At 44.6% G+C, this 18,171-nt stretch overlaps 1 protein-coding gene across 1 annotated transcript in view; it reads right to left on the bottom strand.

The window, feature by feature from the left end:
• The window catches only part of CIT (citron rho-interacting serine/threonine kinase), a 136,661-nt gene that overhangs the window by 27,572 nt on the left and 90,918 nt on the right, over positions 1 to 18,171 (bottom strand). The window contains 10 exon segments of the mRNA XM_087705637.1: positions 183 to 363; positions 2,477 to 2,614; positions 6,318 to 6,482; positions 6,833 to 6,995; positions 8,895 to 9,002; positions 9,146 to 9,286; positions 11,067 to 11,171; positions 12,193 to 12,328; positions 14,841 to 15,034; positions 17,502 to 17,699. Coding sequence (XP_087561763.1) covers positions 183 to 363; positions 2,477 to 2,614; positions 6,318 to 6,482; positions 6,833 to 6,995; positions 8,895 to 9,002; positions 9,146 to 9,286; positions 11,067 to 11,171; positions 12,193 to 12,328; positions 14,841 to 15,034; positions 17,502 to 17,699 — 1,529 coding nt within the window.

The raw sequence follows: 18,171 nt of genomic DNA on the forward strand, positions 1-18,171 counted from the left end.
GACGGGACAAGGCGCGGTTAGATGTTTTGCCAAGATTCTGGGGTCAAGCTGGAACGACGCTACGGGGAAAAAAAACAACAACAGTCCTCCGCGGCTTCAGCCATGGCCTCCGAGAGCTGCTCTTCCGTCAGCAGCCTCCAAAGCTGGGCTGGCCTGTTCAGCGCAGAGACTCACGTTTATACCTGGGCACCTTCATCCATCCTTCCAGCCGTAAAGGGCCGCCAGGTTCTTTGAGCTGAAGGCCCGGGGAGTTCAATTTATCCCGGCAGAAGGCTTCCGAGAAGTGGGCGGCGTACTCAGCCGGCAATCCACAAGTGGCTGGCAAGCAGGCAGAACATTTGGGGTGGCACATCATTTGGCATTCTAATAACAACAACAACAACAACAACAATAATAGTAATAATAGTAACAACAACAACAACAACAATAATAATAATAATAATAATAATAATAATAATAAGCAAGAAGCAAGAAAAAATCACAAAGTACCAGGACTTGCAAATTGATGTTGAGCGACTGTGGAAAAATAAATCGTGTGTTGTCCCGATTGTAATTGGAGCCCTTGGAGCAATACCTAAAGGGCTACCTCGCTATTTGGAAATTCTAAATTTATCTGACTTGAACATTCTGATTCTACAAAAAAAATCACCCTACTTGGAACAGCTTATATCCTCCGATGTTACCTTAACAGTTCCTAGGTCCTTGGTTAGGACTCGAGCTGTTGAGCTACCAACCAGCTCCAAAGGCTGTGAATCTCATCAAATATTAACATCATAATAATAATAATAATGATGCAGACTTTGCAAAGAAGCTGATGAAACTGTTGATCACATACTCAGCTGCTGTAAAAAAATCGTGCAGACTGATTATAAATTGCGGCACAATTCAGTAGCACAAATGATCCATTGGAATTTGTGCAAAAATTATAATATTAAAACAGCAACAAACTGGTGGGAACATCAGCCTGAAAAAGTCACCGAAAATCAGATGGTCAAGATCTTGTGGGATTTTCGCATACAAACAGATAAAATACTGGCCCATAATACACCAGACATCACACTGGTTGAGAAAAATAAGGTTACAATCATAGACATCGCAATACCAGGTGATAGCAGGGTCGCCGAGAAGGAACATGAAAAAATCGCAAGATACCAGGACTTAAAAATCGAAATTCAGCGACTATGGCACAAACCAGCAGTGGTAATTCCAGTGGTAATCGGCACACTGGGTGCTATTCCAAAAGCACTGGAATTGCATTTAAAACAGTTAAAAATTGACAAAATCACCATCAGTCAAATGCAAAAAGCCGCACTGCTTGGATCTGCACGCATATTACGAAAATACGTTACGACGTCCTAGGCCCCTGGGTGGGGCCCGACTAGTAATCAATGCCAAATCCGGCGAAACAACTGGCCGCTGTGATACAATTCTGTTGTTGCGATAATAACAACAACAATAATAACAATAACAATAAATATAATAATAAAAACATCCATTGTCATTGGGGCACTTGGCACCATGTCCAAGAATTTTACAAGATACATCCACAAATTGCAGCTTCCTGCAGTAACCCCAGCGGAACTGCAAAAAACTGTGCTACTCGGAACAGCTTATATTTTAAGACGGTCCTTGGTCGATACCCAGGACACTGGCAGCAAACCGTATCAACCATTAGCACCAGTCACTGGTATTTGTGATGCGTTTTTGAATGTTCAGTTGGCTGAGTTTCATGTTTAATGAATAAAGTATATAATAATAATGGGGGGTGGGGAGGAGGGGAGGAAGAAGATTCACAGATTAACAGAGTTGGAAGGGGCCTTGGAGGTCATCTAGTTGACCCCCTCCCCCAACCTAAGAGGGAGACCCTACACCATTTCTGACAGATGGCAGCCCAGTCTCTTCTTGAAAACCTCCAGGGATGAAGCTCCCACAACTTCCAAAGGCGACTTCTGTTCCATGGGTTGATGGTTCTCATTGCCAGGTTTTGTCATGACTTGAAAACAGGTGAAAAATGCCTTTCCTTTTTATGCTTTTCCTGTGTCCCAAACTTTTTGCAGTGAAGTCTCCCCTTTCCTATGCTCTTAAAAAAAAGAATCCCAACTTCATTCTGAGAGTTGAAATCGACATACTTCAAACTCACCAAGGATTGAGAAATAGATCTACTAGACTTCACAAGGATCAACTGAGATACCCAGGGACCAGTAAGGTTAAATGAGTCCCAATCAGCTCTCGCTTCAGCTCTAGATTATTAATACACCTTCCAGATTCCCTGTACTTTTTTAAACTGGGCAACAAAATGACTTGGAAATACACGGGACTCATTTTCAAATCCCTGCAAAGCCTTCCAACCCTCTTCCTCCTCCTCCTCCTCCTCCTCCTCCTCCTCCTCCTCCTCCAAAGGACTCCTTTCCTGACGAAAGCATCCCTGGGTCACCAGCTCAGGTCGCCCTCTTCAGCGTGCCCCTTCCATGCTTACCGAGACATTTCGAAGCCTGGCGTCCAAAGTGCACAGTGTCCAAGCAAACGGCACACTTGGTAGCTCTCATGTTCAGTCCCACGTTGAAACGGTGAGGGATATTGTGATGCATGCGTTCTTTAAGGCGCCGATTAAACTCTGGGGGGAAAGAGCATGTTTTTATTAATTGGGAAACCATACAAAGGGCCAGCTTGCATGAAAAGATGGTTGGGCAATTCTCCCTCCCTCCTATCTACCTATCAATTAATTATCTATCATCTATCTATCTATCTATCTATCTATCTATCTATCTATCTATCTATCTATCCATCCATCCATCCATCCATCCATCCATCCAATCAATTACATATCAGATAATTAGGATATCTACCTATCTATCAATTATCTATCTCATTTATCTATCCTAATTATCTATTATCTATCTAACCTATCAGTTACATATCTATCAGTTACATATCTATCAATTATCTATCCTATCATTTATCAATCAATTATCTATCTATCCTATCAATTACATATCAGATAATTAGGATATCTACCTACCTACCTACCAATTATCTATCAATCTATTTATTATCTATCTCATCTATCTATCCTAATTATCTATTATCTATCTCTCCTATCAGTTACATATCTATCAATTATCTATCAATATCTATCAATTATATATCATATCAATTATCAATCAATTACCTATCTATCCTATCAATTAGATATCAGATAATTAGGATACCTACCTACCTACCTACCTATTATCTATCAATCTATTTATTATCTATCTCATCTATCTATCCTAATTATCTATTATCTATCTATCCTATCAGTTACATATCTATCAATTATCTAACAATATCTATCAATTATCTATCCTATCAATTATTAATCAATTATCTATCTATCTATCTATCTATCTAGTATTTATCTATCTATCTAATCTATTATCTATCTCTCTATCATATGTCATCATTTATCCATCCATCCATTTTCACATTTATCCGTCCGTCCCTCCCTCCCTCATGGTCTGCTTGGGTTTCAAACTGCCCACATTCCGGTCGACAAGCCCAGCATCTTAACCACTAGGCCATCCTGTCCCTCCTGCCTACTCTTAAACCCAAACAATTGAAATCGTATTCAAATTTTGTTCTCACAGCAATACCCCATTTGTCGTCAAAAACAGTTTAGAGCTGAGGGTCTGCCCTTGCTTTGGAAATAATGGGGGGAAATCTACTATGGCTGTCTGGGAAAGGCTCTGTCACATTTGGGGGGGGGGGCGCTTTTTAAAGCAGCTGTATCTTTTCCTCCCAGAGCGGTGTGAGAGCCTGAGAAAATGCAGGGCTGCCTTAAAAGAATCGCAGCCTGGCTTTCTAACACGGCTTGGGATAGCCAACACAAAATCAGAAATAATTGGTAAATAAAGGTGTTTATTAGGGTGGAAAAACCCTTCTGTAAACAATGGAGGTGCGATTCGTGAGCAGTGGGACTCAAACAGCTCTGCTGATTTGCTGCTGATGCAAAGTTTGGTGAGAGAGTTAGCTAATACGTCGATATTGTTCAGATTTGGGGAACTCTGGAATTAAATGCCGTAAACCTGCCAGTTAGTCATTTAACACTCTGCAAACAAAGGTTGGGATAATTAGTGCTTACACAGAGCTCTTGAGTTCCCAGAACGTCATATAATTATTGCCGTAATGGGTAACAATCCTGTAAGTTAAACCGTCATTAACCCCCAACAGAGCCTTTCAGAAAAACGTACAATAAAGTTGCAACTCGGGTGGGACTGAAAACTGGGGAGGGGTGGTGGTGGTTCTCCGGTTTACACTCCTGGGCAAGAACAGGACAAAAAGCTCTTGGGTCACATGACCGAATCACACGGACAGATAGGGAGTCAAAGACAAGCCGTGGTTGGGACATTGAGGACAGGACGACACCCAAATCACACAAGAGAAAAAGATGAAATTGTGGATGGCGCGTGGATTCCCGTCCATCCGCGCGCGAGCACGACGTGGCTTTTGGAGATCAAGCGTGATGAGCTGCGGTGGCGCAGTGGTCAGAGTGCAGTACTGCAGGCTATTTCTGCCGACTGCCAGCGGCCTGCAGTTTGGCAGATTGAATCTCACCAGGATCAAGGTTGACTCAGCCCTTCCGTCCTTCCGAGGTGGGTAAAATGAGGACCCAGATTGTTGGGAGGGGCGGGAGGGGGGGCAAGAGGCTGACTCTGTAAAGCGCTTAGAGAGGGCTGGAAAGTCCTGTGAAGCAGTGTATAAATCTAACTGCGACTGCTATTGCAGGCAAACTCTGCCCACTGTCAGGAGTTCGATCCTGACCGGCTCAAGGTTGACTCAGCCTTCCGTCCTTTCGAGGTGGGTAAAATGAGGATTTGGATTGTTGAGGGGCAAGAGGCTGAGCCTGTAAACCGCTTAGAGAGGGCTGTAAAAGCACCGTGGAGCGGTGTATAAGTCTAAGGGCTTGGAATCCATGAAGGGGAGCCAATGTCCTTGGATCCTTGTTGGAACGAGTTGGAATTCGGATCCTAATCGGGCTTTGAGACTCATTCCAGTCTGACGTTGTTTGAGTTCTGTGAGTAGATTGTCGGTGCCAGATGTTCCTAGTTTCTCTCAACTCCCTTTTTCAAGCAACCAAACAATCGACACCTTTAAGGAACTGCTAAACTAGTTTGTTGATACTACAGGCCTGGAGAAGTCCAATCTTGGCAGCTTTAAGACTTGTGGATTTCAACTCCCAGAATTCCCCAGCCAGCCGTGCCTTCTCTAAACAACTTTCCAGCTTCTCTGAATGCTCCTGAAAGCAACGTCGTGGATAGGACGGTCCTTCACTAACTATTCCTGACTGTGAAGGTTTAGATTCTGGCTGTCTTAACTTTGCAGGCAGCTTTTAAGACTTGTGGACTTCAACTCCCAGAATTCCCCAGGCCGGATGAGGGCAATTGCGTCCAATTGCATTCGCCAGGTGCTCCCACCCACTTCAAGGAACACCGAGCAGATGTCAGAGCGTGGATGGCTGGTTCCCAGAATAAAATCAACAGAAGTGATTGGTGGACCTAACAAACTGTGGGCGGCCCTTGGGGAATAGGGAGGATTAACTCTGCTTGCTTTCGTGCAGGGAATCCCAGATCTGGCTTCACTTCTTCTGCGCCCATGTGGATTTCTTCAGCAAAGTTTGATCTACTCTTGGTAAAATAATTATCCCCGGAGTTTCTTTTTCTGGGTTCGCCAACTGGACAGCTGACATTAAACCAGGTCAAAATAAACCCGGGTTTATGTGGCAAATGACTCGTATTGATGACGGTTCAAGTGTCCCAAGGGTCACGCAACCCCCCCCTTTGGCGACCTTCTGACGAACCAAGTCAAGAGAGAAGCCGGATTTACTTGACAATTGTTTTAAGAACGGCAGCGATTCACTTAACAACTGTGGCAAGAAAGGTCGTAAAAACAGGGGGGGGGTGGCAAAACTCACTCCAGCAACTGTCTCGCTCGGCAACGGAAATCTGGAGCTCCATTGAGGTCGTCGGTCGAGGGCTACCCATATTCTGGTTTTATAACGAGGAACTTTACGATTAGCCCGGATTTTGGCTGTTGCTAAACCAGGGGGTATGCAAGCTTGGCAGCTTTACGACTGGTGGACTTCAACTCCCAGAATTCCTCAGCCAGAGGAATTCTGGGAGTTGAAGTCCACCAGTCGTAAAGTTGCCAAGCTTGCACCCCCCCCCCTGTGCTAAACAGTCCATGTTTCGTTAGGAAGCCGGGCCACATATGGGGGTCTCCGAGTTGTCTGTGCCAGAACCCCTCCAGAAGCCAACCCCACCCCCCTCCCCAAGCCTTACCCTCCGGCGTGGAGGCCTCCTTTCTGCGGCTGGAGGGAGGCGCCAACAGGCTGATGGGCGTGGGCTGGTGTTCAGGTGACCGAATTATGGCAGACATGATGATCTGCTGCCTGGCCGTGGCAGGAGTGGATGGGTGAGGGTGGTCTGTGATTTTCCTATGGGCAGCTACGGACACACACAAATAGTTAGTTAACTCCTTTCCTCCGAGCGGGACCAGGAAGAAGGAGAAGAAGGAGGAGGAGGAGGAGGAGAAGAAGAAGGAGCAGGAGCAGGAGTGGTTGTACGGAAGCGTTAAGAATTGACATCCTGCAACCTTGTTTTCTTTTAATTAACATTTCGGTCAACAGCCAACAAGGGGGTGGTGGGGAAAAGGGGAGAAGAGAGAGAGAGAGAAACAAAAGACGTCAAGGACGAGACGGAGAGGGGAGTGGGGGGCACTTGGGACTCCGAAGCATAAACCAAAACAGACCCCCTTCCTCTTGCTTGGTGCCGCGGATCAAGCGTTTTCCCCCTACCTTCCTCCCGAGCCGATCGGAGTTCGATGCGGGTTTTCTGCAGGGCTTCCTCCAGCTCCGCGGAGCGGGCCTTCTCCTTCTCCAGCGCCACCTTCAGCTCATTGTACTGCAGAGGAACCTGTGTGGGCAAAGAAGGGTCCTCTTTCCGTCGACTAAACAGGCCCTAGCAACAGAAACACACAGACAGCTCCTAACTCCTGGTCAGCGACGGTTGCCTCCGGGGGGAAGGGGAAGCTCGCTGGCTAATTGCAGACCAGAGGGTCTGAGGGTCTACTCTTCCTCCTCCTCTCCTCTTCCTTCTCCTCCTCCTCCTTCCCTCCTCCACTTCTGCCTTTTTTTTCTCCCTCCTCTCCTCCTCCTCTCTCCTCTTTTCTTCCTCTCCTCCCTTCTTCCTCCTCCTTCCCTCCTCCACCTGCCTTTTTCCTCCCTCCTCTCTTCCTTCTCTCCTCTCCTCTCCCTCCTCCCCTCCCCTTTTTCCTCTTCTCCACCTCCTTCCCTTCTCCACTTCTGCCTTTTTTTCTCCCTCCTCTTCTCCTTCTCTCTCCTCCCCTTTTCTTCCTCTCCTCCCCTCTTCCTCCTCATTCTTCCCTCCTTCACCTGCCTTTTTTCTCCCTCCTCTCTTCCTTCTCTCCTCTCCTCTTCCTCCTGCCCTCTTTCCTCTTCTCCACCTCCTTCCCTTCTCCACTTCTGCCTTTTTTTCTCCCTCCTCTCCTCCTTCTCTCTCCTCCCCTCTTCTTCCTCTCCTCCCCTCTTCCTCCTCCTCCTCATTCTTCCCTCCTTCACCTGCCTTTTTCCTCCCTCCTCTCTTCCTTCTCTCCTCTTCCTCCTCCCCTCCCCTCTTTGTTTTCCCCTCCCCTTCTCTTTTTCCACTCTTTCTTCTCCTCCTCCTTCTCCCCCTCTCCTTCCCTCTTCATTCTCCCTCCGTTCCTCCCCTCTTCATCCTCTCCTCCTCCTCCTCCCCCAATTGCCTGGTCAAGCATTTTAAATATAATTTCGCCCCCCAGCTTGGCCCCAATCAACACCCAAGCTAACAAGAAAGAAGAAACCGGACATCCATTTGTCCGGGATGGTACAGGTAGTCCTTAACTTATAACCGTAATTGAGCTGCGGCTGCTAAGCAAGACAGCTGTTAAGTAAGCGTTACCACCTTTCACCACCTTTCTTGCTGCAGTTGTTAAGTGAATCCCTGCAGTTGTTAAATTAGTAACACAGTTGTTGAACGAATCTGGATTCCCCCTTGATTTTGTGCATCAGAAGGTCGCAAAAGGGGATCAAGGTGAGCCCCGGGAACAGTGCGACGGTCATAACTGCGAGTGAGTTGACAAGCATCTGAATTTAGATCATCCGATCTTGGGCCGTAAGTGTGAAAGACAGTCATAAGTCACTTTTTGTCAGTGTCGTTGTAACTTTGAACGGTCACTAAGCGAGACGTTGTAAGTCGAGGACTACCTGCACACAACACAAGTACAGGCCAGGGTCCAAAAGTAACCTTAAGGTACTTTTGAGGGGTTGGCAAAATCCAGTAGAATTTGGGGCCATCTGGAAGCCCTCTTCATTCCCCCCAGTCTTAGAATATTTCTGACAGCAAGCCGCTGCCTCCTGCCTGCTACCGTATTTTTCGGAGTATAAGACGCACCAAGGTTTTGAAGAGGAAAATTTTTAAAAAAAGTTTTTGCACTCTGCAAACCTCCCAAAAACTGCCTGTTTTTCACGAAAATGGGCCTGTTTTTCCCCCCCTCAAAAAATAAAATAAAATACATGGATAGCTTTAAGAGGCTTATAGAGTGCTCCTGTGAGCTGGACCCCCGCAAAATTGAGCAAAAAACGGCCCACTTTTTACTCATTTCTGCCCTCCCCAGCCCCCCAGGAGCACTTTGGAAGCCTTCTAAAGGCTATACACGGCCATTTTGATGAAGAGGGCGAGGTTTCGGGAGGCCAAAAATGCTGTATTCAGTGTATAAGATGCACCCAGATTTTCAGCCCCTTTTTTGAGGGAAAATGGTCCGTCTTCTACTCCAAAAAATACGGTAATTAATTTTTCGCGTTCATGTATTTTCCACACCTTTTTCTTCTTGGCTGGCTGATCCATCTTCGCTTGGAGGAAATCTATAAGCTTGGTTTGTTGGGAAATAGTGCCTTCCATTTTCACTTTTTCGTGGGAATACAGGACCTTGACGACACGGAAAGGTGCGGGGAAGGAAGAAAAAAAACAACCAAAAAAATCACCACAGGTGTACAAATAAACCCGAGAGAAACGTGAAAAGGGAAACATGTGAAATTATTCCCGGCCTGCCATTACTTTGATTCTCTCACCTGAATATTTTCCAGCTGGTATTCCAGGTCACTCCGTTCCGTCTTCAAAAGATCGGCCCGGTCCAAAGCCTCTTGCAGGCCTTGAGTCAGCCGAAAGATATGATTCTTTTGCAAATCCATCTGCTGCTGCAGCTTGGCTTGCTGCGGAGGAGACAAAAACCCAGGATTATCAAAGGCTAGCCGGGTACCCGTGCTTTGCTACGAAACTATGTGATCGGGCTTGATACGTTGACACTTAAAAAGCTTGAAAATTAATGCAGAACATGTAAGTCTTCAGCATCAGAGCATCTTAAATATAAGGCAACTGGCAGTTGGAACAGAGTTCCTTTCGGGTGGGGAGGAGGAGTAGAATGTCTAAACTCCCAGCCAGCAGGCCGGATGAGTCACGCCCTGGCCATGCCCATAATAAGGCAACTGGCAATTGGAACAGAGTTCTTTTCAGATGGGGAGGGGGAGTAGAATGTCTAATCTCCCAGTCTGCAGCCCAGATGAGTCACACACTGGCCACGCCCATATAAGGCAACTGGCAGTTGGAACAGAGTTCTTTCAGATGGGATGGGGGAGTAGAACTCCTTAGCATCGACATTAAGGCTAACTCCATAACGCCTAACTTCTTAACGCCTAACTCCTAAGTCTAACTTGACGCATGTTAATATTACTGTTTAAGAAATACTGATGATCTGATGGTCATTTCAAAAAATCCTTTCTTAGAGAGCACGTAGAAGCCAAGAGGAACATACGGGCCAAATTTCACGTTTGTAGGCTTTACGGTTCTGAAGATTTTGTGATGACTGAGTGGTATTTGGCTTTTATAGAGAGAGATTTAAAAATATAATAACAAACAAGTTCCAATTTTTTCTCCAGTCTTTTTCCCATTAGACCCAAAATCTCTATATATAGATTCTGAGGAAGAGGTGCATTAAGAGAAAGACAGAAAGGAGAAGAATTGAAAGAAAGATTGGTAGGGCGGGAGGAAGGAAGGAAGGAGAGAAAGACTGAAAGGAGAAGAATTGAAAGTGATAAAGAATTATAAGGGAGGGAGGGAGGCGAGAGAGACTGAAGAGAAGAATTGAAAATGATAAAGAGAACGGTTATAAAAGAGAGGGGGAAGAAGGAAAAGACTAAAAGGAGAAGAATTGAAAGCGATAAAGAGAACAATTATAGGATGGATGGAAGGGAGGATAAAGAGAAAGACAGAAAGGAGAAGGAAGCCAGGAGGGAGTATGGTAGGAAGGAGAGAAGGACTGAAAGGAGAAGAATTGAAAGTGATAAAGAATTATGGGAGGAAAAAAGGAAGGAAGGAGAGAAAGACTGAAGAGAAGAATTTAAAATGATAAAGAGAATGATTATAAGAGAGGAAGGGAGGGAGGAAGGAAAAGACTAAAGGGGGAAGAATTGAAAGCGACAAAGAGAACGATTATAGGATGGATGGATGGGAGGAAGGGAGGATTAAGACTGAAAGGAGAAGAACTGAAACAGATAAAGAGAAAGATAGGAAGGAAGGAAGGAAGGAAGGAAGGAAGGAAGGAAGGAAGGAAGGACGGAAGGAAGGAAGGAAGGAAGGAAGGAAGGAAGGAAGGAAGGAAGGAAGGAGCCATATTTTAGGGTTATATCAAAATGTTTCCCGACTTCGGCAACTTTAAGAAGTGCAGATTTCTATCCCTCAATCCGCAGGAACTTCAAAAGTCTACACCTCTCAAAGCTGCCAATTTGAAAACCAGGGATTTAAACCCCAGTTTGTAAGAGAACCTCCTGGAGGAACCTCCTTGGAGTGAAACGAAGCAAAACAGCTTGAATGGCCTTAAGCAGGGAGCCCTGTGTGAGAATGCTAACAATTTGGCGACCCAGAAGTGTCCCGATCCAACCATTGCAACCGCCGCATCCTGTCTCACAAACGTTCAATTAGGGAGCAAGGGACTACCTCTTCCAGAAGCCTCTGCTTGAGTTCGCGTTCCGTTTCAAGCTTCTGCTGTAAGCTCCGGGCATTCATCTCCAGCATGGCGTGCTTCTTCTCCAAGTCATTCAGCTGGTTAGAACAGAGAAGCGGACATGTTCAATGGGCGCAGGTATGAAACACCAGACTTTTTCTGAATCTACTCGCCTCTCTCGCCCTCTTTTCTCTTTTCCTTTCAAATTATAAAAGTCCTTTTCCTTTCCATCTATAGAAAATTATCTTTTCCTTTCCAGTTATAAAAGTCCCCTTTCCCTTTCCATCTATAGAAAGTTCTCTTTTCCTTTCCAATTATAAAGTTATCTTTACCTTCCCCCTTATAAAAGTTCTTTTCCTTTCCACCTATAGAAAATTATATTTTCCTTTCCACTTATAAAAGTCCCCTTTTCCTTTCCACCTATAGAAAGTTCTCTTTTCCTTTCCACTTATAAAAGTCCCCTTTTCCTTTCGACCTATAGAAAGTTCTCTTTTCCTTTCCAATTATAAGTTATCTTTTTCTTCCCCCTTATAAAAGTTCTTTTCCTTTCCACCTATAGAAAATTATCTTTTCCTTTCCACTTATAAAAGTCCTCTTTTCCTTCCCACCTATAGAAAGTTCTCTTTTCCTTTCCTATTATAAAAGTTCTCTTTTCCTTTCCATTTATAAAAGTCCTCTTTTTCCTTCCACCTATAGAAAGTTCTCTTTTCCTTTCCACTTATAAAAGTCCTCTTTTTCCTTCCACCTATAGAAAGTTCTCTTTTTCTTTCCAATTATAAAAATTCTCTTTTCCTTTCCAATTATAAAAGTTCTCTTTTCCTTTCCAATTATAAAAGTTCTCTTTTCCTTCCCCCTTATAAAAGTTCTTTTCCTTTCCACCTAGATCTGGCTTGCGTGCCAAATAAAAGGAACCAAGCTTTCTGGGCCAACATTAGCCAATACGATCATTCCTTGACTTACAACCTCAATTGAGCCCCAAATTTCTGTGGCTAAGTGAGACAGTTGTTAAGTGAGTTTCCCCCCCATTTTACCACCTTTCTTGACAAAGTCGTTGAGTGAATCGCTGCATTTGTTAAGTTAGTCACACGGTAGTTAAGTGAATCTGGCTAAGCGACCAACCTTGTCAGACAGACTCTCAGCTTTGAGCTTCTGTTCCTTTAACGCTTGCTGGAGAGCCAAGATCTCCGCTTTATGTTCTTTAACTGCGAGCTCCACAACTTGGCGGGATTCCGTGATACGCTGGTCGGCTCGCACCCTGCATGAAAGAGAATAAACACAGACTTTATACCACTTGTGTGGTCTACTTCCCTTCCAGGATCCAAAGAAGGATGGAATCAATAGGAAAGGAGTTTTCAGGTGGGTGGATGGACAGGTAGATAGGTAGGTAGAAGGATGGATGGATGGATAGGTCGATAGATGGATGGGTAGGTAGATAGGTAGGTAGGTGGGTAAGTAGATGGATGGTAGGTGGGTAGATGGATGGATGGGTAGGTAGATAGGTGGGTGGGTGGGAGGATGGATGGGTAGGTAGATAGATAGGTGGGTGAGTGGCTGGCTGGCTGGGTGGGTAGGTAGGTGGGTAGAGAGATGGATGGGTAGGTAGGTAGATGGATGGATGGGTAGGTAGGTCGATGGATGGATGGGTAGGTAGGTAGGTAGATGGATGGGTAGCTAGATAGGTGGGTAGATGGATGGATGGGTAGGTAGGTGGATGGATGGGTAGGTGGGTAGATGGATGGATGGATGGGTAGGTGGGTAGATGGATGGATGGGTAGGTAGGGGGGTAGATGGATGGATGGGTGGGTAGGTAGGGGGGTAGATGGATGGATGGGTGGGTAGGTAGATAGATAGATGATAGATAGATAGATAGATAGATAGATAGATAGATAGATAGATAGATAGAGTGGGTGGGTAGACAGGCAAGCAGCTGATAATCTTTGTTGCCTGCTCTCAAAAGTGTACACATGCATAACATGGACATTCACATGCTATGTCCATATCTATATACCTATACCCTAACATATAAATGCCTATAAATACTAATCACTGTCCAACTTGAATACGTAGTGGAAAGAGGAAACTTGAGAGTTCACAAGGTTGATGCTATATGGATCAAAACTGTGACTGACTCTGGATGCTGCGGTGCAGATACCACGGAGCCCCCTCCTAAAAGAAAACAGGTCGTGAGGAGGACATGTAGAGTCCCAGGCATCCCTGGGGACCCTTCTCAAGCATCCCTCGTATGCCACATCCTGGATAGAAGGGGGTGAATTGCCAATCATCTTTTCTGCCGTCCTCACCACTCTATCCGAAGCAGTCATGCTTCCAAACCAGACTGTAATGCCATATGACAGGATGCTCTTCATCGTCCCTCTCTCTCTATATATATAGTGGCAAAATTCAGTGCTTCTTCCTAGGTTTCATGCATCTTATCCACACCTGTTCTGCTGAGCGGGAACCAAATTGGCACCGTGAGAATCCGGAAGAAAAACGAGGGCCAGATGGTGGCGGTTATATGAGGGTGGCTGGCAAATAATCAAGCTCTGTTTCCCAACGTCATGCTCTTGCATAAAACTCTGTATATAGCCTATATGTTAATCAAGAGCCCAAGAATAAACGGGGTTTAGAAAGCGACGCTGCAACAGCCTGGCTTCCTGAAACTCTTAAACACCCCCCCCCCCCGGTCCATGTTTCCTTCCTGAAAAAGCGACAGGAAAAATACTACGTTGTAAAGTTCACCCAGATACTTCTTTTAAAACTTAAGATGCGGGGGCTGGATCCGGCCCTGGACTGCTTAGATCTCACTCACAGTTAATGACTTGAAAACAGCATAGGCTCACGGTGCCTCTGCCAGTGAAAAGGGAGCTAGGGGGCTGCACGCCGGCAGGGGGCTCGCAAAACAAATTAAAAACAGAAGAGGAGGAGAAGTGTTTCCCCTTTTGCATTTGAGCAGGCGAGAAGGGACAGGGAAAGAAAAAGGGAAAGAAAAAGATGGGAAGAGAGCAAGGAAGGAAAAATAAGGAAAGAGGGGAAGGAAGAAGAAAGAAGGAAGGAAAAAGAAGAGAAAAGAAGGAAGGAAGGAAAACAGAGAAAAAAGAAGAAGCAAAGGGACTGGAGGGATGGAGGGAGGGAGGAAGGAAGGAAAGAAGGAAGGAAGGAAGGAAAGAAGGTTAATAATGATGAGACAATTTTTTCAAGGAAGATCTGAAAAATATCAATCTTAAATGAAAGGATGTAAAGACAGGAAGGAAGGAAGGAAGGAAGGAAGGAAGGAAGGAAGGAAGGAAGGAAGGAAGGAAGGAAGGAAGGAAGGAAGGAAGTGCACTGGGTAATGAAATGTCTGCAAGAAAACAACCAAGCTCAGAGAGCACCAAGGACCCCACAGTCCTCCTCCTCCTCCTCCTCTCTGCTCTCACTCCCTTCTAGCACTGATAATGTTACCTAGTTGGGTAATAAAACATCTGCTAACACACCACCAAGCTCAGAGAGCACCCAGGACCCCACAGTCCTCCTCCTCCTCCCTGCAAAGCCCACTCCCTTCTAGCACTGAGGATATTACCTAGCTGGGTAATGAAACGTCCGCAAGAAAACCACCAAGCTCAGAGAGCGCCAGGGACCCCTCATTTCAACCCCGAGCCTCAAATATTCTCCTTTATTGAAACGCAGAGGTTCTTGGGGATTTCAGCACAACAACCTGTTTTTGGACTCCTTCCTTTTTCACCGTTTCACATTCCCCCAAAACCCAAGCCGAAAGAGAACGTGTGTACCTGCTTTGCTTCTCCGTGTCCAACATTCTCTGGAGTTCCCGCACCCGGCACTCAAACTGGGTCTTCTCGTCTCCCAGAACGCTTCTCCACGCCTCCCACTGGCGCTCCTTCTCCAAGAGCTCGTCGTTCAGGGCCTCCAGGTCCATCACTTGCTCCTCCAGCATGGTACAGGTGGTCTTTAAGGCCTCCATGGTCTACAAATAAAGCAGTTTTTTCCCCCTCTTCCTGAAGTTCAGCTCGAGAGCATAATCATCATCTCCTTTGAATGACCACTGAACTGAATGGAGCTGAGTTTTACTGGCCCATTGCCCTTCCTGTTGCCAGAGTGGAGTTTTCTTCAGCAAATATATTCTCATTGTGCACAGAGAAGAGAAATATCTGCCTCTACCTAGGATCGAACTCCCAGCCTCCTGATTGTGAGGCGAGAGCTCCACCGCTAGGCCACCGCACCACTCAGCATTTAGGCTTATATCATTGTTTTCTTTTAACAACCCCATAATCCCTTGCAGGGTGGAGTCTCGGCAACTGAATGGAGCTAGCAGTGTTTTACTGGCCCGATGCCCTTCCTGTTGCCAGAGCAGAGTTTTGTTCAGCAGATACATTCACACTGTGCTGAGAGAGAGAGAGAAATATCTGCCTCTACCTAGGATCGAACTCCCAGCCTCCTGATTGTGAGGCGGGAGCTCCACCGCTAGGCCACCGCGCCACTCATAATCAAGAGCATAATCCCAGTCTAACATAAAGCTCCTTTAGATTCCTTGCAAAGTGGTTCTTAACATTTACTGAACCCTTTCAAGGAAAAAGGCCCAGGATGGCCGAGTTCTCTGGATGGGGGCATGCTAGATAGAAGAGAGGAACAACAGTGTTGGAGGAATCGGAGGCAGCACTTCAAAGTGCAGGGCTTATACTGCCTGTTCCCAGACCAAGTCTTCAGAATAGAATAGGATAGGATAGAATAGAATAGAATAGAATAGGGATATAGAATGGGATGGGAATAGACTAGAATAGAAATAAGGTAGAATAGAGTACAGCAGAGTAGAATAGAATAGAAAAAATAGAATATAATAGGAAAGAATAGAATAAAATAGGGATATAGAATGGAATGGAATGGGAATAGGAATAGAAATAGGAATAGAAATAAGAATAGAATAGACTAGACTAGGAATAGGGTAGAATAGAGTAGAGTAGAGTAGAGTGGAGTGGAATGAAGTGGAATGAGAATAGACTAGAATGGAATAGGATAGAATAGAGTACAGTAGAGTAGAATAGAATAGAATAGAAAAATAGAATATAATAGGAAAGAATAGAATAAAATAGGGATATAGAATGGAATGGAATGGGAATAGGAATAGAAATAGGAATAGAAATAAGAATAGAATAGACTAGACTAGGAATAGGGTAGAATAGAGTAGAGTAGAGTAGAGTGGAGTGGAATGAAGTGGAATGAGAATAGACTAGAATGGAATAGGATAGAATAGAGTACAGTAGAGTAGAATAGAATAGAATAGAAAAAATAGAATATAATAGGAAAAATAGAATAAAATAGGGATATAGAATGGAATGGAATGGGAATAGGAATAGAAATAGGAATAGAAATAAGAATAGAATAGACTAGACTAGGAATAGGGTAGAATAGAGTAGAGTAGAGTAGAGTAGAGTGGAGTGGAATGAAGTGGAATGAGAATAGACTAGAATGGAATAGGATAGAATAGAGTACAGTAGAGTAGAATAGAATAGAATAGAAAAAATAGAATATAATAGGAAAGAATAGAATAAAATAGGGATATAGAATGGAATGGAATGGGAATAGGAATAGAAATAGGAATAGAAATAAGAATAGAATAGACTAGACTAGGAATAGGGTAGAATAGAGTAGAGTAGAGTAGAGTAGAGTGGAGTGGAGTGGAATGAAGTGGAATGGGAATAGACTAGAATGGAATAGGAATAGGGTAGAATAGAGTAGAGTAGAATAGAATAGAATAGAATAGAAAAATAGAATATAATAGGAAAGAATAGAATAAAATAGGGATATAGAATGGAATGGGAATAGGAATAGAAATAGGAATATAAATAAGAATAGACTAGACTAGACTAGGAATAGGGTAGAATAGAGTAGAATAGAATAGAAAAAAATAGAATAGGGATATAGAATGGAATGGAACAGAATGGGAATAGAAATAGACTAGACTAGAATAGGAATAGGGTAGGGTAGAGTAGAATAGAAAAAATAGAATAGGAAAGAATAAAATAGGATAGGATAGGAATAAAAATAGGAATAGAATAGAATAAATATTAGAATAGAATAGAATTAAAAAGTAAAAATAGAAATAATAGAATAGAACAGAACAGGATTAAAAATAAAATAGAATAAGAAATAGAAATAATAGAACAGAACAGAATAAAAAAAATAGGAATAGGAATAGAATAGTTGGAAGGGATCTTGGAGGTCTTCTAGTCCAACCCCCCGCTTAGGCAGGAAACTCTCTACCGTTTCAGACAAGTGGTTATCCAAATCTCTTCTTAAAAACTTCCCGCACTGCAGCATTCACAACTTCTGGAGGCAAGTTGTCCCACTGACGGATTGTTCCAACATCTAACATGCATTTAGTTGGATGGCTGAACAAGAGCCGGCCTTTGTCAACTGAAACAGGGAGGACTTACTTGCTTTTGACTGGTCAGCTGCATTTCCCGTTCCGTGATCTCGCGACGGAGATGGTCAACCTCGCTCCGCAATTGAACCACCTCGTTGTTCGCTCCCGAAGCTTCGTCCAACTGCTTGGAGAGGAAGAAATTCTGGTTGTTCAGCTCGGCGTTGTCCTCGGTCAGCTGATTCAGCTGCTCTTCTAGGTCCGTGATCACCTAGACGGAAAGAACAACACGCCGGGAAGGGGGGGGGGGGAACGGAGGCGGGGAGGGGGGTAGAACAGAAAACACATCTAAGAAACGGGCGGAGAAGAGAAGAGGACGAGTCTCCCGACAGCCAACTTCCAAACTTCCTCAAATGGACGTTCTGGAAGTTTTATCATGCAGCTTTGCAATAATGGGACATGCTTAAATAGCCACGTGTCGAAGCTGCATCCATAACTGGGTCGAAGGCCCGCTGTCCTTTAATCGTTTGACGTTAAAATGCACCTTGACGTTAAGAGGTTTACTTTTCATGCCACGACCTCGGGGGGTTGGAAGAATGCAACAGCAACGAGCAACTGGCAGCCCTGCGGTTCTCTGGCCAGATCTGCGGGTGTTCAAACGACGGTACAAAGCAAATGGATTTATCTTTCCCAACCTGATGTTATCCTCCCTGTGAACCACAGGCGCTAACTTCTGCAAGAGG

The sequence above is a fragment of the Thamnophis sirtalis genome, unplaced genomic scaffold (assembly GCF_051295495.1).
Source record: "Thamnophis sirtalis isolate CommonGarterSnake01/CBP01778 unplaced genomic scaffold, rThaSir2_p1.2 scaffold_2, whole genome shotgun sequence".
In the NCBI taxonomy this organism is placed as follows: Eukaryota; Metazoa; Chordata; class Lepidosauria; order Squamata; family Natricidae; genus Thamnophis; species Thamnophis sirtalis.